This window comes from Eleginops maclovinus, chromosome 4 (assembly GCF_036324505.1).
Source record: "Eleginops maclovinus isolate JMC-PN-2008 ecotype Puerto Natales chromosome 4, JC_Emac_rtc_rv5, whole genome shotgun sequence".
NCBI lineage: Eukaryota > Metazoa > Chordata > Actinopteri > Perciformes > Eleginopidae > Eleginops > Eleginops maclovinus.
In genome coordinates this window covers 14,275,991-14,301,902 of record NC_086352.1, presented here as the reverse complement: position 1 = coordinate 14,301,902, position 25,912 = coordinate 14,275,991, and the positions used below count along the sequence as shown (strand labels likewise).

General features: G+C 38.8%; 1 protein-coding gene across 2 annotated transcripts; it reads right to left on the bottom strand.

The window, feature by feature from the left end:
* Positions 1-9,892: 9,892 nt before the first annotated feature.
* Positions 9,893-25,259, bottom strand: rps6ka2 (ribosomal protein S6 kinase, polypeptide 2). 2 transcript variants are annotated; one of them, XR_010165720.1, is made up of 23 exons: positions 24,606-25,259; positions 22,705-22,821; positions 21,027-21,108; positions 20,531-20,611; positions 20,248-20,327; positions 19,689-19,795; positions 19,559-19,596; positions 19,300-19,442; positions 18,244-18,314; positions 18,003-18,091; positions 17,445-17,509; positions 15,310-15,412; positions 15,059-15,204; positions 14,614-14,736; positions 13,704-13,793; positions 13,387-13,545; positions 13,047-13,208; positions 12,791-12,867; positions 12,450-12,567; positions 12,311-12,367; positions 12,059-12,139; positions 10,185-11,793; positions 9,893-10,148 (listed from the first exon to the last, which is right to left on the bottom strand). XR_010165720.1 is itself a non-coding variant. In XM_063882558.1 (22 exons), exons 1-22 carry the CDS (start codon positions 24,708-24,710, stop codon positions 11,653-11,655), a joined length of 2,235 nt encoding a protein of 744 aa, XP_063738628.1. In that variant the 5' UTR covers positions 24,711-25,259; the 3' UTR covers positions 9,901-11,652. The 2 variants fall into 2 exon arrangements, 1 of the variants encoding a protein (XP_063738628.1); XM_063882558.1 differs by having other exon boundaries at positions 9,901-11,793.
* Between the last annotated feature and the right edge of the window lie 653 nt (positions 25,260-25,912).

Here is a 25,912-nt window from a genome sequence, read left to right as displayed (position 1 = left end):
TACACAGCTTTCACATTTTTATTTTTAAAACAGTTATTGCATCTTTTACGATTTCATTTAAATGTACAATTTATAACATTTCCGCACTAAAATCAAACTCATATAATATTTGAGATGTGTGCTTACATTATCCCAAATGTTTCCAGTAATGATCAAATCCAGATAAAACTCTAATTTCTATTGAAGGCATATCATTTGGTCGCCATATAATGACAGAATTATACCCAATAACATTAAAACGTACATTTTTCATTAGCTGCTTGCCATTTTGCAACACAGTAATCCAGTGAAGACCTATTGATTTGTAACTGATCTAAACTGTGTCCAAACTAACACAAAGTGCTATTAAGACAAGGGTTAATGCCACAAAGTTAAGCATATGATATTAATATATTGACACAAGAACTTTCAATATACTTTTTTTCAATACGCTTTTATCTAAGATTTACAAACATTTAATACTGAGGGGGGAAGTGTCTTGCGCAGGGACATAACAACTTGCTGACTGCAGTGGGACTCGAACCTGATCCAAAGATCAGCTGATAACTCACTGCACCTCAGCCTCCCTCCACAAAACTTTATTTAGTTTGATTATTGTCATCACAAAGAACAGCGCTGGGCTACCCCAAGATTGGTCAAGGAAGTCAAAACATCTTTTGTTAATTTAGCAAGTTAAAGTAATGTTCACTGATCGTGACCGGCAGCTATTGTTATTAGAATGAAATGTAACATGATGGAAACTGTAACCTTTTATAGAATTTCTTCTAAGTAAAATAATCTGAGTCAATTTAAGTGACCAAAGCATTTAGAAAGGTAGGAACAGAAGGAGTTTCCTCTCTTATTTCAGACTATGGAGACCTCATAATCACCTTAGGCGCAACTTCCTATTCTACACATCTTTATTACGTTACCTCAACATGATTCATGTCAGGTAGATTTTCATCAGAAATGGTTGTAAAAAACAATGAGAATGACAACTCCCATGATCCCACAATCCTTCACAATGTCATTTAAGTGTCTTGTCATTGTTTTGATTGAGGAACTCCATGCAGCAATAATGAAATATGTGCGATAAGGTAATTTCATATTCAGATATGATCAGAATCATTAAATAATGTCTACTTAATTCCAAGTGACACATTCAGATATACAGTTTTAATAGAGATGACCTGAAAGCTGTGCATTAGGTGAAAATGGCAAACCAATTAGACGGACCATCATTGTGAGCCCATTAATGTGAATCTTAATGTTGTCTCGTCAGTCTTGTATTTCTATCAGATCAGATTTCACAATGTGGTTGAGTGCAGAGGTAATGCACATTAATGACAGTTGGATGGCCGACGTCAGGAGCATATGGTGCTCTCCTATGGCCATTACCAAATTCACCATCCCCTTACCCTTATGAAGGATGACAAGAAAATCTAATCCATATTAAGACTGAATTCCTCTTATAATCATGTATGAATAATAATAATATATAATGTATATTAGGCATCCTAATACCACTACGACGCCTTTCTCTATAATGCAATATAATCCTGTTTACAATGTGGTGTAAAGTGCATACAGCACTGTGTCGTTTAGTTGTGAGCACTCATTCATTTTCCTAATGCTTTATTTCAATAATCAGAAAACATTATAAAGGACTTCAATAAGTCTCATAATACTTATCATTACCTCCATTGTTGTATTACATATTCTTTAAGCATTAAATGTACTGCTTTATTGCATTATGGTTTGATTATAAGTTACTCTAAGTGGTCATTTTTAGCTTAACGTTAATCACAAATTTACAATATTTTGTGTGTTGTTTTGCATTTAAACAATGGCTATTTAGAATAACTTATAATCACCTTGTAATTCTTTACTAACAATTCTAATGCATTACAATTGGGTGATAATGTGTTAAAAACTATGGGATTTATAAAACAACAAGATTAGTCAATGATTGAGCAGTAATGAAGTATAAAGATACGCATTATGAATTCTTCAGAATGTGTTAAAGATATTCTTATAAAGTATTATGAATATGTATGAGTGATTATAACTATACAAATAAAGTTCTTTAGGCACAATGAAACACATCATAAGTATGGTTATAAGGCATTATAGACTTTGTTTTGCATTAAAGAAGTTACCCAGCTTTACACTACATTTGATCTAATTAACCCTGAATGTTGCTGCATTGTCTCATAAAGTTGTATGACATTGTATCCAACCCCACTACCTGACCCACAGTACCGAAAGTGTCACCATCATATTCCTCTAAGCAGCTCACACTAACCCTAACCCTCTCTGCCAGCATCGTCAGTATCAGAGGAACTGCCTGCCCTGAACGTGACCCTGACGTAGTCTCCAGTGTGCTTCTAGTAGCCTTGCCCAGCACAACAGAGCACCTCTTCCCTCCACCTGCCCCCTCCTGTCTATCCATTTTCCTGGGCAATCGGAGGGTGGAGGGATGGAGGGTGGGTTGGGGGAGATCTGATGGAGAGGTGGTAGTGGGGGGTGCACTCTGCTTCCCCTGGGGCTGCCTGCTGGAGCGAGGTGACCCAGCTTGTCGCTCGGTGACCTGTGAGAGGGACATTATGAAGTGTGAGTGGCTGTCACCCTAACCGCCTGTGACAGCACGGCTCACGGCGCAGCTGTGCCAGCCTGCCCCAGCCACCCATGGCCCATGGATGGAGAAGGGGGCGGGTGAGTGGCCGCTTTGGAGAAGGCTAGGGTGGGGCGCTAGGAGTGTGTCTTTGGTGGGGCAGGAGGGCAGGAGTGGAAGGAGAAAGGAGGTGAGGGTTTTTAGGGCCTTTGCTCTTGAGGGTGTAATGATTTCTCCATTGATTCTGGTTCGGACGGCCTTGCAGGAAAGGACTGGATGAGATGGGGATGTGTTGGTAGAGGTGTAACAACCGGCTGTTATCCTCTCAGCCAGCAGGGCTAGATATATTTCTATAGTTGGCATCTATATGTTGTGAGAAAAATAACCGTACTTTTATTTTCCTTGTTGTCAGTTCCCCACTTTCAGTCAGAAGGGTTTCTTCGTCCTCATCAAGCATGGCTGCAAGACTTTTATCCATATATTCAGAAATGTGTCATCTGCATAGACATTAGAGTCATCAACAATATGTTTGTGTTGTGTGTTCCTGCTGTATGTTGTGAAAGTTGTGTGTTGCTGCATTGGAAACATGTTCAGTGTGTGCCTCTTGTCAAACATTGGCTGTGGGAATAAAGTTAGGCAGGGCACTACATTTAAAATATAGTCATTTAAGAGTACCAATAATTAAACATTTAATATTGTGAAAGTGATAAAACAAGGAACAAACCAAATAAGGACCATGAGTGGAGATTGTGCTGCATCAAGAAGGGTCTTGAACATTTTAAGACAGCTTTCCCTCACATATTGCATAAGCAAGGTATAAGCACAATTAAGTAGGCCATTTAGTTTGTTTAAATAATTTTAAATAAAGTTGAAATGTTAATAACTCATTATGTTGTCCAGCATTAATGTTTGACTGGCTTCAACCCTACTTCCTGGTGGATGAGCACACACTGTAATATTATTAAGCAGGTCTCCAATTCCCATAATCAGTGTACATTGCAAAATGTGTTATTTACAGATGGATGAGCAAACCAAGAAACACAGAGTCTCGTCTCGAGGTGTTCCCAAGCACCAAGTGCGCTCAAGTGTCTTACATCACCTCTTTTTTTTATCATCAGAAAACACCAGATTGGAGCTATAATTTGAAACATGTAAATTGTGTCATCTTTGGCAACCCCTTTGTGTCCTTTGCAAGTAGCAGGTTACATCAGCTGTTACAAAGATTCATCCTCATTTGTCTCACCTCGCTGCAGACTGCATAAAGGCGACAAATGTGCAAACAGAAGAAGTGACGTGAAATTTGCCTAATTGAATAATAGAGCTGGAACAAACCTGTTAAATGGAACAACCTATTTTCCCACAATTCAAGACATCTTTATCCTAATGCTCGTGCAGCCCGACAGTCTACACAACTAATGTGTACAGCAGCTTTAAAACAGCAGGTGTATCCGTTACAGGTTCTAATAACATTGGGTGAGGACTTTCTAAAAAAATAGGAGTTCATTTGTAGAAATATTTGGTGTAAATCTTAGATGTTTGCTGGTAAAAATTACCCGAAAATATAAGATTATTATTTAGGTAAGATCTTCAAAAACATAAAGTAAATTCTGCTAAAATGTGACATACTTTTTGGGAGTTTGAACTGTAAAAGAAGCACTTGAGAAGTAACAAGTACAACCTTAAATGTTTTAATTACCTCAGCTAGAACATGTATTTACCTCTTCTGTAACATTTGCAGTACAGTGTGGTACATTTACACAAAATCTCCCTGTATATAGAGGGGATATGAATTAGAATATAAGGAAAGTTTGAAAAATAAAGAAAAACGGGAAAGAATCTAAGAGGTCACACTGATGGTTATACCATTACATGTTTAAAAAAGGAGTTATAGGTAGGCTTGTATTGCTTGTACATCCCTTCCTTTCCTCTCCCAAAATGTTATTTTCCCTGTTCTGTATCCAAACCTTGCCACTTTACTACACCTCTCTCTCTTCTCTCTCTCTCTCTCTCTCTCTCTCTCTCTCTCTCTCTCTCTCTCTCTCTCTCTCTCTCTCTCTCTCTCTCTCTCTCTATGTTTCCCTATGTCACGGCTGACCTGCGTCCTTTCTCTGCAGGGCCTCTCCTGGTAGCGCCCAGCTGGCGCACTGCGAGTCGGCTGGGCAGAGGCAGGAGGCAGTGCCAGCTCTACTGGTGCAGAAAGGGGCACACCAGGCGGACAGGCCCAGTGTCAGCAGCAGCAGCATGCTATCCCCCGGCTGCCACATCCACAACACACACATCTGCCCGAATATATATTGCTGCAACCCAAACGCGTGCACACCGGCATCAGCGGACCAATGCCAAATAGGTTTGGTTCAACAGCGACCTAGTTAACATGTATAAAACATTTGTTTACACACTACACAAGTACAAACAGGCACACATACACAGTAAACAACACACACACACATTCACATGGGGGTGGATGTGGAGATATCTATATGAAGAGAGTAGTACTTTGTGCCATTTGAAGACTCTTAAGTGATTTGTTTGACAATCCTGATGACAGCCAGGGGCCTGTTACCCCCTGAAGGAGTCTGAGCAGCACAGAATATATAGTAGAGCATATATTGAACAGCACGCATGTTATTGGCTGGTATTCCTCCTCAGGGTCAACACATGAAGCCCCTTGTAATTAAGAAGATGAAGACTGTGTCTCCCGCCTGTAGTTACCCCTTCACGTCTTTAGCCCTGGGTATTGCTATCCGCTCTCTACCAATTCAATCTGACCTTCCTTTAGCAGCAACTTTATTAACCCAAGTAATACCCTGCTGTCCTGAGATCAGACATCCAGTATAAATCAGTGGGGAGTGGAGAGAGCATGTTGCACCTTGACTTGTATAATTTAAAATCTGGGGAACTCAGGTGGATTGAATATAAATGTCAAGAAATATACATAATAATGCAGCATTTGTTCTGGTATGTACATATGTATAATATCAGAAGCATCTATATTGGGACTTATTCTAACTCAGTTATACAAAGAGACATCAGACATATGGGTATTGTTTGTCTCTGCTTGGAAAGGAAACTGATTTGCATATTGTTTCATTGCCAAAGTCATGAGTATTCAGCCAAACTTCCTTATTGTTTCTGTGTGTGTGTGTGTGTGTGTGTGTGTGTGTGTGTGTGTGTGTGTGTGTGTGTGTGTGTGTGTGTGTGTGTGTGTGTGTGTGTGTGTGTGTGTGTGTGTGTGTGTGTGTGTGTTTTGACCTCTTTCACACAGAGAGACCCCCAATTGTGCTCCAGTAGCCAGCCGAGCTCAGTGAAGCAGAGCCTATATGCTCACTGGCATTTCACACACCCAAACGCGTGCATGTAAACACACATGACTATCACTTATCCAGCTGGGGTCCCATGCGACACACACACACACACACACACACACACACAAATGCACACAGACATCGGCTCAGATATGGAAATAATGGTTGGGGTCTTATCCCCTATTGTACGCCTTGCATAGCACCTCTCTGCAGCAGGAAGCCCCTCAGCTGTGTCTCCGCTGTTATCTGTCCAACTCCGCAGGTCAGCCCACCCTTCATCATCCCCAGGAGTTGAAGCACACTTCCGTCTTAAAAGTTGTACACCACTACCTTTGATAATCAAGATAGAACCTAATTGAGCTCACCCATGCAGAAGATGCTCTCGCCTTTTTCGCACACACACACTTTTTGAGGAGACGGGGGCCTATACTGTTTCAGCTCATCCAACTGTGAGATTCTCCTTTCCCCTCTCTAGTCCTGCCATCATCTCACTAATGGTGTTTCTATCTCTTCTCCATAGGAGGTAAATGAAGCTTTTAAGCAGGATGGAGGCAAGGGGGACCACTGCAAAGATTAATTGACTTTCTGCAGAGCTTCACTTATCCTCCGCCGGCACCTTTGACTTGTGAGTGTATTTGTGTTTTGATTACATGATTATATCACCATTATTGTGGCAATTTGTCGTCTGTTCAAAACTGTGCCAGGAAATATCAAACTGTGTCCCATCAACCATTTCATTCACAGTGACTGCTTGGTACCTTTATGCAATTAGAGCACATCTTGTTGTTAATTTTCAGTTTAAATATTTTGAGATTATAAATAATTAATCTAATAAAGTTAATTCAAAACGCATCGCTTTTTTTTTATAGATTTAAAATTGGCAATAACGTTAAAACAGTTTGAATGAAAAAATCACCATCAAACTGATTACAGTAAGTCTACTTTAATGTCTTCTCTTTTTTTCCTTCATTTCTAATTGTTTGTTAATCGTCAAATTCTGAGGAGCCAACCACAATAAACAGGGACCAAAAACTTGAGTAAGGTGAGCAGTTGTGCCCCAGCTCAATGCACTGCAACTTAAGAAACATATTTGTCAGATGGACAATATAAACAAATCACTGCCACTAAATAAAACACACATACATTGAAAAACACTTTTACCAGTAAGACAGTATGTGTCATATGCTCCATATCACAGCCTGCAACATGCAATATTTTTAACGTTGACCACTCATGCTGATGCTGAACTCAACTATTATTTTAATGTATATTTACCTGATATTACAAAGACAGTTAACATACTTTTTAGTACAGGGAAAGGAAAGGAGCTCTGCATGTTGTACGTATGTTTGAATTGCTCTTCACTTATTACAATGTGAAGCGAGCTGGGATGTTCTGTATTGTGGAAATAGAAGAGGAAGGGATATTGTCTCAGACACTGAATAACTATATCATTGGACCTAACTGAAAAAGAGAATGTCCATTATAATGTTAGTCTAATCACATAAAAGACTTGGTGTTTGTCTGCAGGTGTCTGTGTATAGAGTATGATAGTGGGCAGCAAAAGTTCAGGTAAAGTTTTACACCATTCTCTTGTAGAGGAAATCATACTTTGGCCTCATAAAAAATAAACTACAGCATTAAGTTTGACTTGGATACTTGTGTGGTGACGAAGAAGAGCCAAACTGTGTGAATGTACAACGAGTCCGCTACCCACCCCCCATCTCCCTGCTGTAAACTCCAACACCCACAGCTGCACACACTTCTCCTGTCACGGTGATAATCTCTTTGTCAGGAGCCGTCTGTTGGAGATTTGTCCGTCTGATTTGGTGAACGTCCGAGTGGCAGGTCTAGCTGTAGTGCCACAGGGTGTCCGTGGGTGTGTGTGTGTGTGTGTGTGTGTGTGTGTGTGTGTGTGTGTGTGTGTGTGTGTGTGTGTGTGTGTGTGTGTGGTGTGTGTGTGTGTGTGTCGCCCAGTGCCATAGGTGGTGGGATCTCCGTCTGTCAGAGTGTGTATGTCGCTTGTCTTCAGAACTCTGTTTTGTGACAGAGGAGAAATTTTGAGCAGGAGAGGAACAGATACAGTTACACAAGGGAGTGTTTGGATTGTAAATTTAAAAGCCAATTCAACATCAGCTGCTTTTCAAGGCCTAATTGCATCCACCTTTATCTTCACTTACAGTATACTGTAGCCAGTGTAACTGAAGCACTCAACTAAATATGTTGAGGAGCCGACCAAACGTGCCAATTTAAATAACAATGTGTTGTCCATCACAGAAAATGTGAAACATGATGACCTTTCTCTAGAAGATTCTGCTTTCATGGTGTTTGTATTTGACAAAATATTGAGCTACACTGTCACACGATCTGTGGAAGAGCACCTTCCATATGTTGTCAATCTAAAAGTATTTTCATGCTACAAAATATCAGTTCATTAGTCCATTCTCTTCTTCAATGAGAAGAATAACCTCGATGTTCACACGGACAGAGATTTTTACCAAAACGCTGAAGTAACATACTATTCGCCAAGCCTTATAGAGTATGTACATAATCACACAACCTAAGAGGAGAAAAAACAATGTTGTGGGAGTAAGCCTTGGTTCAGAAAAGACAGGAATATCTACAAGGTCCTCTTCTTATCAAATAAAAGAGCCTCCTCACATAAGGCACCGAAATGATGTTTGTATTGGATTCCAATAGACTTTTGTCTCATTGCACTAGTAGTGTGTACTGGGAAAAGAAATGCAGTTTGCATCTAACCAGTACTACGAAAGAAGCAATGTATATGGTATAATGTATAAAAGCATGCTAAATGAACGACTCTGAGGACTTTCCAGAATATTAATCAGATGATGATGAACAACTCATTTTTTAAAAACATGTTTAATACTACTTATTATTGTTCCATAGTTTTCATTTTCCAGATTTATTTAGCATTGTACAAGGCAAAGGGCATAGGAAAACTTTGATAGTTTGGAGTTGCAGGGACCTTCTACTCATTACTTTAACTCTTGAATTTAAAAACCACAACCAGACATTAAAACCATGGGAATGTATGCCAAATTGTGAGTAGATGATTTTGTAGAAGTGTGGCAAAACTACCTTGCAATATAATAAAAGTGACATTATACTGAGGAGAAAAATCCAATTTGAAGTTCTTCCTCTTTGAGGGATAATCTAAATTCTGATGAAGCTGTAATTGTTGGGTTGAGTTATTGTTTCTCAAAGCTCTTTTTCTTTCTTTTGCCTTTCATCTCTCCCCTCCTGACACCTTCTCCTTCCTCTATCTGTTGTTTGGTCTCCTCTTGTCACTCCACTGCAATCATCTTCGCAGGGGGGCTTGTCATCTGTATCTACTCATATCCTACAATCCCTGTTGCTCTGAGCACTACTGCACTTAAATGTCAGGGCTGATGAGCCTGCCACACCCACCTGACACATCAGCGCAGCGCCTGCTAAAAGCTTTTATGGAACAGTGTGAGGCTGGTGGTTGATATAAATTAAAGTGTTCTTTGCTTCTCTTTTTTGGGATAATGCCTCTGAAAGAACAACTTCTGGTAAGGAAGAGAGGGAGAGTGAGAGCATAGGCTGTGATTGGTTGCCATCTAGTGGCGTGCTTCCACATTATCATAGATGGAGAAAAATATAAAGTAATTGAACTCTCTCAAACTATATTAAATGATATACATTCATACATACACACATTTGAAAACGTTTTTCTCTTCTTACTGTACTGAAAAAGGTCATAGTGTATACTTTTTACTCTTGGCAAGCCCCCCACTCTGGGAACCACTGTACTATACTATGTCATATTTATATGGCTATCAAAATATATGACAATGACCTACTATACTTGATGTTTTATTACATTTTTATGACACATTATATGAAAATGTAATGACAAATTATACAAGTATTATATTTTAAAGAAATAGTATGACTATGGTCATTGCTGGGTAAGTATCCCCTATGCTGGTACACAACAATATTTAAAATAAAAACAACTCTTTACTCATTTCAGTGCCGTCTCTGCTTTTATTTTCCTTTATTTGTAAAACTTTGGCATTTTAACCAATGATTTCAGTGGCTTGCCAGGTATATACAGTATGTACACACAGGATGCACAACACAATATATTATGTACAATTTCTATATATCTGCAAACACAATATATACAGTCTTACTGCTTGCTGATAGTTGAACAACACTTTATGTACAATTTTAATTCATTCATTCATTATTTACAGCACCTTGAACTTGTGGTTGTACGATATAATGTCTACAACCGTATCTGCATCAGTCCCAGCTCCACCTCTCATACAGTCTGTGCATCAGCAAACATAATATGTACAGGAATATTGTATATCTGCTACAGTGCTTATTAGTTACACTTCACAATATGTTTTATTTACCTCTGACCAGTAAGTAGGAGTATTCATTCTGAAGCATCATAATCTACATTCCTACTGGTAAACTTTACAGCACAAAGATTGCTACTCATGTCTGCAAAACACCCTGTTCAGTCCTCCCTCGTATTTATGATTGTACAACTTATTAGACACAGTCAGGGCAGCAGCATTACACAGTATATACACAACACTCTGACACAGTGGTCCTCAAACAATTTGGCTTGCAGACACTAACAGCAAACAGAAGTTTACTGGTAGCTACTTGACACTTTGAGCACACACTGAAAGATGATATATCACACTGAATGCTGAGTTAAAAGCAGTACAGGCTGCAGGGTTTTGGGATATTTACTAAAGAGTCATATGATGATCTACTCTTAAGCAAAATAACATATTTTATGAAACACGACACAGTCCTTTCAACATAAATACCTTTATAGCTTACTGATCCATCTGACCTGGGAAGTACTGCAGTGATACATTTCACATAAATTTAGCGATAGTCAAAGGCTGTTATAATGGAAGACAGCAATACATACGGTAAAATTATTAGCATATTATAAACAATAAGACTTCAATGGTATTGTTAAGTCAATAATTCCCTTTGGTAAGATATTTACATTTTTTACATGCATAACTCTGTAGAATCCAGAGGTTTGTTTGGAGAAAAAATGTAATAATCACAGTGAGGGTACCTCATTTAAAGACATGTTACTCCAACATCTATTGTTAGATATAATGCATGTTAGAGTACTGACTGTGGAAGACGCTATTAATGTATGGCATGAACTCCTGGTGACATACATGTATGTGCTATATGACAATGGAAGTCAATGTACTATTTGGCATGGTTAATGTGGCACTGGATACAGCTTTTTCTTTAGCTGTTGAAGCTTTCAAAGATATAAACAAGTTGTCTGTGTATATTGAGCTAAAGCTCTTATTGTTGACCATCAGTTCACTTCCTGGCAATTGTAAAGCCATGGCCATACTAAAAGAAATGGTGCAAGGGTCAAAATTGAAGTGAATACAAAATGTTGGTGTTTTTCTTTTTTTACAAACTGAAATCAAAACTGACTTTCAAAGGGAACTTGAAAGTCAGAGGACACCAGAGGGATTGGAAAAGGCTTCTCAAAGACTGAATGAAACCCTCTGTCTCCAGGATATATTCATGTTAGAGTAAAAATATTCAATTTCTTCAGGCCGTTGGAATCACCTTGAGTAGAGAACTGAAGTTAGTGCTGATGCAAGTGATAGTGGATTCATTAATTGTTACCTTTAGTCCCTTTGGGATAGGATTTTTCTTGCCTAGGAGCACTTTGAGAGGGTTATGCTTTTCGAAATGCTACTCCTTTTCTGCATTAACTTTGGGACTCTCCTGTTTCTTTATTCCTCGCCGCTGAGCCAGGCTGGAGGACTGAACCGGCTCCAGGACCGGAGCAGGAGCGCAGCGCTTTAGAGCAGAGTAGGTGGCGGACAGCGCCCCCTGGTGGAACAAAAGGAGAGCATAATGAAATGAATACTGGTCAAATCTTTCAAAAAACTAAATAAGTGGCAGACAGTGCCACCTGATGGACAAACAGAGAAACACATTACAGTGTTTTGTTTTTGTTGTACATTGCTGAGAAACAGAATTATTTTATGAATAGGATGTAACATGGCTCCACACATAACCACAGAAGGTCTGAGAACAACAGGTAGTATCTGGTAGTGTCTGATGTTCAGATGATATTCACTGTATTCACACTGACCTTGACAATAAGAGCGTCCTGTCTGCTGAGAGCTTTGTCAGAGAGCTGGTCTCTGTCTACAATCCAGGGGTGACGAAGAACCTATTGGAAATAACAGCACAAATGTTTTCTTTATGCATTATTCAAAAGCTAAAATTTGAATACTGATGTGTCATATACTTATAGGTTTCCAGTCAACAGTTTGTAAATGATCAATATTACATATACATACATACTAAAGCATACAAACTCATTTTATGGTAAAAAATGTACCTGGGGAGCAGTCAGGCGCTGATGAGGGTCCACATGGAGCATCTTTATCACAATATCCTGTTAAACAAATGCATATCATTATAATTAGGCAGGACCAGGTGCATGAGGTACACAAAAACATTTCATGTGTCAAACTAACCTTGGCAGAGTCTGATACAAGTTCCCAGTTCCCTCCTGTGATAATGAATTTCCCACAGCCGATTTGAGCCAGAATTTCCTCTGCGCTGTCCTCAGAACTGCTGGCAAATGGACTGAAACTGGGCCAATAACAATAAAAATGTACAGGGTGAGTCCAAAGGTGGGTTGAATTACAATAACTGTGATGGGGTCAGACAAAATGGAACCCTGTAGAATCTTCAACTCGTGAAAAAAACCACATTTGACATTAATAAAATCTAGCATACAACCCTGTGCACAGCAGTAGGAGGCACAATGGCAGAACATTTCATCATTACTCTCAGTTTAAAACTTTTAACTGACCCAGCTATCATGGTGTAGAGCATGATCCCCATGCTCCAGATGTCACAGGCTGCATCATAACCCTGCTTCTTCAGGACCTGCACACACACACACACACACACACACACACACACACAACACACACCCAGTGGTCATTTCAATGGATTGCCTTTTGGGATTTGTATCTGTGACTCAGAATGTATACATTTATTTAATTAGCCAATTCATGGCTTGTGTTGGTGAGATTTAAAACACGTCTTAACACTGATATCTGTACCTCAGGAGCCATGAAGGTAGCCGTGTAACAGGGGGTCATCAGCAAGCCATTCTCAGCCCTGAGCTGTTTGGAAAAACCAAAATCACATAACCTGATGCTTTCTGGGAGTCCACTGTCATCAGCGTAGCGAATATTACTGGGCTTCAGGTCTCGATGCACAACCTAAAAAGGGGGAAGACACACGGACCAAAAACACATACATTTTCAGTTAACAAATGATGTGCTGAAGCTGATACTGAATCTTCATATCCAGACAGAGACATTACTTTTCAAGTAAGTGTAAACAATAATAATGATGTCACAAAGTCTTATGTTGAAGGTTATAACATATATGATTTACCCCCTGAGAGTGTAAATATTCCACAGTCTTGGTCAGTGTGCAGATAATGTGTGACGCATCTCTCTCTGTAAAATTTGGCACCGTCAAAGCTCTATCCAGGACTTCCTCTCCTCTCAGTAAATCCTGAACAAGGGACACACACTGGCCGTCGTCAAACACCTAATGGTAAAAGGGCACATATACACACACACCAGATCATTAAACATGCACATACAGCTTATTAAACACTGTTATATAGATGATAAAGAATCTTTTCTAACATTGCTTTTTATAATAAAAAACATGTCCTGTGTCTGGTGTAAGCGTGCTTCACTTACATCCTTCAGGCTAATAATATTTGGATGCTGTCCGTATCTTAACAGTATCTCAATCTCCTCAGATGGATCTTTCCTCGCCCTTTCAATAATCTAAAATAAAAACAGAAACACATAGGATTAGTTTGGGAAGACACACATTTGCAACTTCAGAATCAGAATCAGGTTTCTTGCCACGTTGGTTTTCACATACAAAGAATTTGCTCTGGTGTGAAATGGTGCATACAAAAACAAATAAACAGAAATTTAAATGAAAATAATAGCAATTGTAGAAATATAATGAAGATGATCGTAACAAGAATGATACATTAAAACATGTGTACAAGAAAAAAGCAACAAAATCAACAAGTTTATGATGAAAATGGAACAAACATGTACAGTTTATTGTGCAGAAATGTGCAATGGTTAAGCTTCTAAACTCATGAATCACCAGAATTGTAAGATGCCCAAAGCATTTTGTTAGGGTGGTATAATTAATTAACCCAGCTTTTCCAGCAATGCATTACCAGCTCAACCTATACATGTTATTACTACATTTTGTTCATTGGATTCAGATTGTGTTTGAGTTCAGGCTGTGCTTTTAAATCCTATAACAAAAACGGCAAATGCTTTTAATGTATGTTAAAAAAGACTTTCATTAAATGACGATGTTACTATCATAATGTTGTTGCACATACTCTGTTGCCCATAAAGTTGGAATCAAATATTCTTTACCTCTTCTCATGAAATGATTGTGAAAATGTGATTTATTCTTGATAGATAAAGTGTATATCTTCTCAAAACTTTGATGATCAATATCTTCCAAACAGATAAACCACAAATAAAAGAGAAATGTGTCTGAAACAAAAGTATTCCAACTTTATGGGCAACGGTGTATAAACCTAAAATCCAAATAGGTTTTAGTGTCCACTACCTTCACTGAATATTCCACAGCAGTAACTCTGTGCAGACATCTTCTGCAGACAGAAGTCCCTGTCGGTCCAATTTCCTCCTTAAGCTCATAAACATCACTGAAGGCCACATCACCTTTGAGATGCTGCAGGGAACACACACAAACACACACATTTCATATATTTATCATAGTCCTATATTAGGTAAGAGAATAATCACTTTACTTCAGCAGTCAGTTGCTGTAATAACACAGGCTAAGTGTGATTTATGAGGGTAATATTGAGAAAGGTCAGCATAATTAAATAGCCAATGGCTTAATTATCCAGTCTGTTTATCCGTCAGTTACTAATAAAGCAATGATCAATCCAGTGATTTATCAACATGGTTAATTTGTCATCCAATCAATGTGCAAGTGTATCATTTAATTAAATATTGATATAGGACATGCGCTGCTTTCTTAAACACACCTTTGTGATGGGGAGGATGCTGTTCACCTCCTGGCGAGAAGGCGCTACCGTAGCAACACTGGGCTCCTGACTTTGATTTGTTGCAACAAAGCTGAAGCCACGAAACAGCTGGTGTGTGTTTGCGCTTGGAGGAAGGCCTGGAGAATCTTGAAAGGCAAAGAAATACGGATACACACGTGTTCACAATACCTCATAATTTTTTTTCTTGATGTGTGTTTATATATAAATATGTTTTTGTGTGTTTGAGTTACCGGTGGGCGTTCTGGAGGTGAACTCAGGGTCAAAATGGAAAGTGTCTTCAGGTCTTCCAACTGTTGGTTTGAATGGCGGCCTCATTTCCTTCCTGTACAACTTCTACAGAAAACAACCACAATCCTCAATAACAGCACTCATTAGCAACTACTGGTTTGAGTAAAATACAATACTTGATTAAAAATTAGACTTAAAGTTTGTGCATATTTTTGGGTAAACAAAATGTTGGTAATTTTCTATTAAATTGCTTTGTTTAAAGTCGATGGATTCAGTATAAACAATTACATAATGGTTGAGTTTTCCAGAAATGTGCCTCACATTCCAACCTTTTCACAGTAATTGCACATTTATTATGCAAGGGTTAGTGTAAACATGAAATGAGTCAGCAATGATACAACCTGATCTTGAAACTTTACCGACAGAAAAAACTAAGAAGAGAAAAATAGAATAAAATAAAACATTGAACATTGTTTAGCCTTAATTTAAGGATAATGAAAAATCATAATTAGACAGGCTGTGATAGAAAAGGACACCTGATCTGCTATGTAATGATGTCTATTAGAAGAGTAAAAAGAATACAGTATGCACATACGTATTTTTGTATCCCCTAAAAGCCCTACTGACTATGGCCTGCAGATGTCACCCTTGCATTGTCATTCATTGCCTGCTGGGAACAGTCTGGCAGGGTCTAAATGAGAACTCACATTAAATAACTGTAAAAGAGGCCAACAACCTTGAATTATTTTTTTGCAAGCATCTATGTAACACTGTCATTTGATCAAATGTAATTCCCTGGGATGCATGGCCAATGAGAAGCATAAAGCAGATTTTTCAAAGCAGCTTTGTGAGAGAAGCTCCTTAAAGATCAAGACATATATGAAGCAGCGGATGATCACAGGGAAAAGTCAAATAAGATTCTGATGGACAAGAGAGTAAAGCACTCTGCTGATACAGCACAGGGATTTGATTAGCATAGTACAAGAGAAGAATGTAAGCCTCTTATTGATAGCATGTCACATCAAGCCGACAACACCATCTGTAAATGGTAAAATGTGGTGTTTGGCAGAGGCTAGTAAGTAGGAAATGTACTGAGGAGAACAGAGAGAGCCGGTGGTGAGGGCAGAGATTACTGAGCATCTAAAGCACATAATAGTGGATTTTGTTAGAAATGAGAGTGGGACTATTCACAACAGCAGATGAACAAAAATAAAATCCTCTGAACTCGGATAAAAAAGGAATGGATGCAACAGTGTGAGCACGAGCAAGTCTCTTATATTAAGGAACATGCTGAATACACAGTACATATGTATGAGGATCTTCTTTAAAGCCTTGTCGCTTATTATAATTATGGTTGTTTGAATTGAAAACTGAAAGCATCCTGTGTTGGAAATTGTTGCATAAGCTCTTTGCCTGTCACCAACTTAAGCTTGTTGAGTTTCTTTTAACTGCGGTTGTTTAGGGAATGCAGCACATATGTAAATATACGTTTTGAGTGCGTTCAATAACAAACAATCTCTTGAGGCAGTGCATGTTGAAGGAGTGAATGTCAAGGTTAGATTGTGATAGCATAGGTTATGCTTGCAGACAGAAAATGTGAGCACTTGTAAACCCTCTATGAGAGGTTAAAGTTACCATAAAGTAAAGGCAGAATGGGAAGTCAGGGATTTTGACAATTGTGATCTCATCAGAAAGTTTGATGATCCACATTTGAGGAAGTTGCGGGGCTTTTCATGACAGTATTCAAAAAGTAGTCACCATGTGATTAAGATTTGGTCATAGACTACTGACAAACATTTTTTTTTAACCAAGGCCACTAAATGTTGACCAGTACTGCCTTTGATCACATGATCAGAAAAATAAAAAGTTGTATTTTATGAAAGATTTCATAAATCAATACACAGTACGAGGAGCAACCAGGTGTAGTTGTTGTTTAGCATGACGGCTAAATTACTTACAGACTTTTTAATGGCTGACACAAAGCTCTAGATCTTTTCTCACTATCTCTGCCAGTGTTAACATTCAAGATTGACTCTGTGATAACTTTTTTTTAAGTATTATTCATACAAAATTTGTATAATGCCATTGAGCTTCAAATTATGCAGACAACATAACATGTTTGATGAAATGTGCTTACAATCCAGTCTATCGATGCAAAGAAGCGATGTCTTTTTATTTCCTCCACTCCATCTGGTCCTGCACCTATCAGTCACACAGATACAGACAAATATTAGGGAAAAAGACTTTTCATTAAAAACCAAACAAAAAATGCAAAAAGGGGGGAGCACAGATACGTCTTTAATATACAGAACAAAATGTAGAATTTCAATGATGGCCTGAATCCTTGGGCAGTTGTGATGTGTAGCTTCCTTTTTAGCATACTAGGGGTCTGTTGGGACTGTTGAAGCTGGGAAAATCTTGCTGTAGCTTTAGTTTAGCTACATATAAGTTGACATTTTTACAGTGCTGCGGCTTGCTATGAACATATTTGCAGAATATAATTGAACACATCAGAATTAGGTCTAATAACATTTGGTCCAAGTGTCTCCTGTTAACAGGGTCCACTGTTTCGCAAAGTGTTTCAAATGACTGATTTCCTGCTGTCAGATGTACTTTTACTGTATGCCAAAGCTCTCCAGGTAAGAGCTAACCTCAATACTTAATGTACATTTTCCAAGTTTTATGTATATGTTACCTAGTCGATTAGTTGGGTTCCTTTTGAAAAGCGCTCTTAATAAGCTCTGCACTTCATGACTGAGGAACTGCGGCATTCCCAGCTTTGCCCTGTACAGAAGAAACATGATAGGTACATTAGTGACGACGAATTTAAGAATTACAAACAACAACCTAATGATACCCAGATCAATAGGATTTGTCATCAATAAAAAGCTTTACGAATAAGAACAAAACATGTTGAAAGCTTGAGTTAGACCTACTTTAAAATAAGTGCCATAGTTTCTTTCCGGTCTTTTCCTTGGAACGGTAACGATCCTGTCAACATCTCAAACTGGAAACAGATGATAAATGTCAGAGAAAAAGTGAGCTGACCATTTGAAGGCAATGTACATAGAGGTGGATTGTTTACATTTTTTATGTTTAATGCAAGTTTCAGTAGTTATTTAACTTCCCCTTCATATGAACAACACTTGCTTTTGCCTGTCTGCCAAGAAATACAGTATATAAAATGATGTTTCAAACAAGCAATTATTAATCGGTGACCTTTATCAACCTCAGTGGCCTTATGCACCAACATCAGTTTGACACCCCCAACCAGGCTGGAACCTCCACCCATGAAGAGTAAAGTGATATTTCGATAGTAATGTTTATCAAAGACAAAAATCCAATAAACATTATAGTAGATCTTGTGGTAGATCTAAATATAGAATATTATGCATTTACAAAAAAATCTAATTACAAATTGTTTGTTCAAACTGTTTACAAATGTGTGAATTGTATTCCATTCTAGCGTTGACTAATTCATCTTTTGTGTGCCAACAGATCTGCCACTGATTCTGCCTTGCCCATGCTTTCCAGCATTTTTGAAGGGTAATTACCTTTCTCAAAGACCATATTAAAATGTTCTAAATTAAAATGAAGAACATCAATATTGATCTTTCCACAAATTGTGTTTTATGTTATAAAATAGGCTGTCTCTTAGACCAGCTGTTTTTCAACTGTCAGTGAATGTTAACCTCATTTCCAATATTAGCAAATTAAGCCAGCAGGCAAACAAAACAAGCCGAATCCAACAGATGCACGATTACAGAAAGTGAAGAGACCTAATCTGCCAGATACGGTAATTAAGCAGCTTTACTGCAAGAAGAAAGCCAAATTCAGAGAGAAGTACACTGGCACATTTTGGCACATTATATCATGTTTTTTGGCACAAGTGAAAATGTACATTTCTGCCTGCTGCTTTTGACACTACAATCAGACAATACTCATACCATTTAAACACACCAACGGTTGTTATACAATTAAGCAATTCTTACCATAAGTACCCCAAATGACCACCAGTCAGCACTTTGTGTATGCCCTCTCCTGTTCACGACCTCTGGAGCCATGTATTCTATTGTTCCACAGAAAGAATATGCTCTTTTATCATGGTCGATGGCCTCCTTACTCAATCCAAAATCTGAAACACAGAGAGACAAAGAGGAGGGGGAACAAGTTAAACAAGGAGAACTGAAATTACCATAAGTGGGAGATTAATAAAAAGACTGACGATTATTTAAAGTTGGATGACCTTACCAGTTATCTTAATGTTTCCTTCTTCATCCAGAAGAATACTGTTGGTTAAAATGACCATTTAAAGCAGTTAAAAATATATATTATGTACAAATTAATGAATGCAAAATAGCGAGGCTTTACGAGAAAGTACTTTTCAGGTTTGAGGTCCCTGTAGATGATCCCCAGACTGTGTAGATGGTCCAACGCCAGGGCCAACTCTGCAAGGTAAAACTTCACATCCTCTTCTGTAAACATTACCTAAACAAATAAAGAAATGTAAGTGCTGTTTAAAAGAACTGAGGCAAATAAAAAGGATGGCTCATTTTTGCATCTAACATTCAAGATTCGTGAGGTAATTTTTCACTTTGTATCAAGAACTTAAACCAAACTTTTCAGAAACTATTTTAAAATGTTGCATATACTTTACCTCGTTCCTTTTTTATTTATTATTTTAATTAATTAATCAGTTATTTTGTATATTGTTAGAAACCTTATTTTTTAACTTTCTTTCTTTGAGATCTCACAGACTCATGGGATCTTTGTTGACTGATATTCCATCAGCTGTGAAAATAAGAGACCAATTTTCATTTCAAGAAAAATAGTTCTTCTTGCAGGTCTATTTACTCCTGCTAGTGATTAAGAGATAAACATTGTACATCCAATAGAACCTTACAAAGTAAGAGCCTTTACATTTTTTGTGGCAAACCTACCTCCTTTGAAAGACGAGTGAAAAGGTCTCCCCCTCGGAGGAAGTCTAGGATCAGATAGAGCTTTCCTTCTGTCTGGAACGCTATGCACACAAACACAACACAGAGTTATCCTGCAAGAGTTATATGAGGCTAACTGCTCGGGCTGTATTGTATTCTGCGTTATCTGAGAATACATTTCTCTGCTGTTCTCTCCTCTATTGTTTATATTTGGGAATACACTTTGATTTCTGAGAGACAGAGATTAAATTAAACCTTAATAAAGACCTTAGACAGCAAAACTTACCATAGTGCAGTTTTACTATAAAAGGATGGTTCACTTCTGCCAGAATGTCTCTTTCCATCTTTGACCGTACTCGATCCCGAACTAAGAAGGAGATTGGGGCAAACATAATTTGTTTAATTACATAATTTTCAGTTTTATAGTTGAGTGCAGATAGATCACATTAAGCCTCAAATGCTAGGAGATTGATTTATGTAGGATAAAACTGCATTAACTTGATTGAAACATGTAAATTGAATTAAACCCATGGGGCTGCTGGTCTATAGTCTATAACCATAATAACAGTCATGTTTTGTTATTTCAGCTTCTGTCACCTTGACAGGATGAAACCATCACTTTTCAAAGAGTTGCAGGTTAAGAGGATTAACAAGTACAAAGACCTTTTCATTAAGCACATGAAATATTAATCTGCTTCACAGTACACCGTCATTTAGGACTTAGATAATACCATACAGATCTTCTTGTCTTGAGTTAGTTATGAGTTTCCTTTTTTGTTTACCTTTCAGTGTGGCTTTCTTCAGGACCTTCATGGCATACAGCTGTCCTCGGTCCAGTCCTCTGATCTTTCTCACCAGAAACACCTGAAATCATCACTATCATCACTTTGGAATATAGGCAAAACATTTTTTGGACAGTTTGGAAAAATCTAAAACGAGTTTCACGTTACAAAAAAACTATATGTCAGCATTAGTTGAAACAGAAAACAGAAGGATTGTATATATTCATTTATCATGTCATACAGGTGATGCAAGAGGAAACCCCTTTAATAGTTGACAACACCACACACACACACACACACACACACACACACACACACACACACACACACACACACACACACACACACACTATCTCTCTCTCTCTCCTGTTGTTAATATCCCATTTTGCGTCAGATGCGACATTATACCCACATTCACTGAGCTAAGGTAAGTGCAAGTCAGCTCCCATCACTGTTTATAAAGCATTCACATCAACAATGTTTCACTGTGATGGACAACAACTATGATTAGCACATGGTTGCCAAACATTCATTAGTCACTCACGTTTAGGCTATGCTAGCTATGCTATCATGCTAACGCCATGCTGTGCCTGTACAACCTGACCTCGTGTGCGTCCTGTTAGTGGTGTCCACCACATGCAGACCTCGTCTAGAGTAACAAAGTAAATTGATTTGTGTCATGGCTTGCAATATTGTTAATCTAATTTTGTTTAAAGAAATAGTTGGCGGCTTAAACTGGTAAAACTCAGCAAAGACAATGCAGAGTTGGCTAATGTAAGTGTAAATTCCTTCACATATATTTCTGAGGTTTATGTTAACAGTATGGAGAAGGCACCTGTGTTGTAACCTAATCAAGGGAAATTATAGACATCAGAATACAATGTTATTTCAAGCCAAATAAATACATTGTTCCCTCAGTTTGGTGAGGAATAACTGCTAGTCCTTAGAGCCCAACATCAGTGTGTGACCTTGCTCTTGTGTCTGAAAGGGAGCAGCAAAGATACTGCAATCCCTGCATTCTCTTTCCAGTTTCCCAGAGAAGTGAAGGCTATTGAAGCCGCATAGTATGCCCTTGGTTTTTGAATGACATTTTCAGCAATCACACATGAGTTTGCACATAGGTTTGGCCATTATGTGTAGAGTCAATGAATGAAATTAGCACCTGTGACCTGTCAGGTAAAACATTTTTATTTTTAGGATTCCTAACTAAAACATATTCAAAGCTCAAGGTTACATGATGTGTTACATAGTTTCACTGTATGGTACCACTGACTCTGATTTTAAGCGTTCCACATTTAAGAAGAGACGAACAAAAAGTAGCCAGAGGCGGAAAATAGTGTAAATTCTGAACCTCTGTACAGTCCAGATTTTCTCATATTGTAGTGCAATTATTACTATAAACATGTAGTACAGCTGAAGAAGTGCTGCCCCATTGCAGGTTCTTACCCAAGTAATATCCTTCTGGGTCAGACAGCCAAGTACAGAGAACTTTCAACTAGTGTTTGGTCAGCATTGGGCCCTAAGTAACATTGGCTTTCTTTTGAATTGCAATGTCTAGGTCAGGAGTCTGATGCAAAAGATTTTTGGACAACCTGTTTTCTTTTATACTTTCTTGACATGCATTGTCATTTCAGATGTTCAGGTCTCAGTAGTTTTGGTTAAAACATGTTTCCTTTACCTTTCCATACGAGCCCTGTCCAAGCACTTTGAGCAGCTGGAACTGGGAGGGGTCTGCTTTCTCACAGCCTTCTTTGACATGGTGGCTGATGTCAATCTCCTTAAGTATACTGTCATCCTGGGTAAAAGACAGACAGACATCCTTAATAGTTTTATTAAGGTACCTGCAAAGAAAGGACAATTACAGCAATATTTCTCATTTAACATCTGTATCAATGTAAAAACCACCAAAACAACTTAAATGGCTCTTATAAATACATGAAAGGCAAATGGTTATTCAGTTATTAAAGTATTAAGCCATTATGTTATTGCTGGAAAGGTACAGGCTGAGGTCACTGGTAGAGATCGATAGTATAAGCTGCCTTTTTCATCCTATTCATTCTGCTCAGTGAAGCAAATGATCAACTTCCAACCTGAGGCATGACTTAGATTGGTCAGTGTGACAAAAAACTGTTATTCTGTTAAGTTGTCATTTAGAAGTTAAGAGCTTTATATCTCACTTTTAATCAAGTTTGAAGCGCAAACAGGAGTAAGTAGAACTTGAAAGATTAAAGTTAGTAAATTGTTGTGGTCCTTCCTTTTCTGATGATTTTGTCTCTCAGCTTGACAGGGTTGATTGTTTTTTTAATTGAAGTGAATCTGGGGTTAATGTTAATCATTATGTCTCAGAGAATCATCCTTGGTGTAACAAGGACAAAATCAAACCTGTGAGCATATCAACAGTGCAGATCAACATCAACATAACAAAGTCATTGATATCAATGGTTCTTCACAATATCACAACCTTTTAGACTTTGACTTATCATTCATTTTGTGCAAATACTAAAACTAATATGCGTCTAATCTGAAGTTTATAATCAAGTATGTGGAACTCAAACTATGGTGAGTATTTTATGTGACTTAGGCAATACAACATGCTTTATTTTAATGTATTTTGGAGAAGAGTTTGAAATAAAATAAATACTTTTAAAACTATACATTTAAGGCTATCATAATATAACAACTGCAATCCAAGTTTAACACGCTGAAAAGTATCAGCCAATAGAAAGCAATGCATTAGCAATTTGCCCTCTGTGATTCAATTTTGTTTTTTTCTTTAAATAGGAGTGATGCCTGTCAACCAGAAGGAAACATGTTCAAGGCCTCAGTACCCTCCCCCTGCCAACCTGATCTGTAGCTGACCCTGAACTCGGACCTTCCCATGAAGGGGAAGAAAGTAAAAGAGATCTTCCCCTCACAGAGCATCAGGTTAAATATGTGGACAGGCAGACAAACAGGTAAACAAACACACACATTTGCCAGCCAGTAAGACTAACAATCACACATCACAGGTAAAAGCCTGTCAAGATGATTTATCAGCACTCGGTCACAACTGCAAGGACCACGGAGGGGCAAACTTCTATTTATATCTCAGACTAACAGGTAGATGTGCTGCAAACAGCATACTGCCTCTCTCTCTTCCCTGCTGGTTTGTTTGGGCTATAAATAGACCGCTGAATCAATCTGTCTCTATCCATTTATCTATCAACCTGCCTGCTCGACTGCTTGTTTGCGTTTTTGTATTTCCGTGTAGCCCGTCTCCCTGTCAGTCAAAACACAGTGTCCCAGTGTTTTCTGGGTTATTGACAGACAGGCAGAGGAACTGCTGTAACGAAGCTGCAACGACTGCTGAACCACCCCACAACAAAGCAAATAACACACATTCTTCCCACACCCTTTCCCATGTGCTCACACCCTTCACATGCATCCTTATCTGCTGTTGATATGAGACGGCTGCTGTTATGGCCCAAATAATCACACAAAGCACACGGTGCAACTGTGACGCAATCCCCCCCCCGCAGATTCACACACATGCACTGATCTGTAGTTGATGGAAGTTTGTGCTTCTTCTGTTTGGCTCACCTCTAGCTGACAGAAGCCAGTGTTGTTCTTGTTCCTCGCCGCCTTGTTCTTCAGGTAGATAGAAAACCATCTCCGCACTGTGAATTTTCGCGTGCTGGTATCCATGGCAACGGGCAAACCTTTGCACCTATCCCATAATGATGAACATCTCCCCGCAGGGTTTGGGGGTTCCTAAGGTCGAGATGCAGGGACAGAGCTTTTTATATATATATATAAATATATATTTATATATATCTTATGGTTGTCTATTTGTCCCGCAGTTCATCCATGTGCGCGTCCTCAATGCAGTCGTCCCTCTTAAGTGTTTCCATCATTCACGTTCGCTGGTCGTCTCTGAATGTCGTGTCCCCCCCTCTGTCTCTCAGACGCAGTGTACGCCAGTAAGCACGCAGTCAGAGTTGTAACAGAGCCGTTAATCTGCGCAGACAGACAGACAGATAGACAGAGAGACAGACGGCCAGGGCAGGTACAGCTGGGTTTGGGATTGTCTTGTGTTTTGCAGCCGTCTCTCTGCCTGAGGTGACGAATAAATCTGTTCCGCTGAATCGCGAGAGGTGTGTGTGAGCTCCCTCTTCACATCCCTGCTTGTGCATGTGTGTGTGTTCATCCCCTGCTGCCTCCCTCTCTGTCTCTCTCTGCCTCTCTCTCTCTGCAGAAGGGATTGTCACCAGTCACATTGTGTGCCGGCGAGCTCCTGACCCCACCCTCCCTCATTCTCCCCTATTCCTGCCCCTCACCTCCCTCTCTGTTTCTCCCACCAGCATACAGCAACAGCTGGTGAAGTCACATGGTGTTACTCAGCTACCTCTCTCTGTTTCCCTATTCCTCTGTCCCTTCTCTTTAGCTCTTGCCTGACATCGAATAAGGCACACGGGCTGAATAAAAAAACGATGACAACGTGAAAGTAGAAATCAGCTGAGGTCTGTGGAAAATACTGTGGCTCAGATTCAGTGACACTACATGAAAACATAATGTAAGGACAGCAATCAATGTTGCAGTCAATAATGATGAATTCCAGGACAGGTACAGAGTACATTGCGATCCAGTTGATCTCTTGGCATTGGTGTGTGTGTGTATGTGTAGGTACTTGGATCTGTCACATCAGCAGCTTTGCAGAACTGCAGTGTTACATAAGCAGGGAGGGAGAGGGAGGGAATAGAGACCAAGTTAAGTGAAGGGGGGCATGGTGGGGCTTTACAAGATTAAGAAGCGAGGGGTAAAGTCAGGACTGCTGTTCTACCTGGATCAAGTGTCCGTAGCTGACATGGGATTTATTTTATTCCTAAAAAAAGATTTTATATTCTTCA

Excerpts from the sequence above, each read along its gene's own strand:
- rps6ka2 (XM_063882558.1), bottom strand. The coding sequence starts at position 24,710 with ATGGATACCAGCACGCGAAAATTCACAGTGCGGAGATGGTTTTCTATC. Across the intron at positions 21,109-22,704 it reads GACAGGGCTCGTATGGAAAG|GTGTTTCTGGTGAGAAAGAT; the intron begins GTAAAGGAAACA and ends TGATGATTTCAG. Across the intron at positions 20,612-21,026 it reads GAAGAAAGCCACACTGAAAG|TTCGGGATCGAGTACGGTCA; the intron begins GTAAACAAAAAA and ends TCTCCTTCTTAG.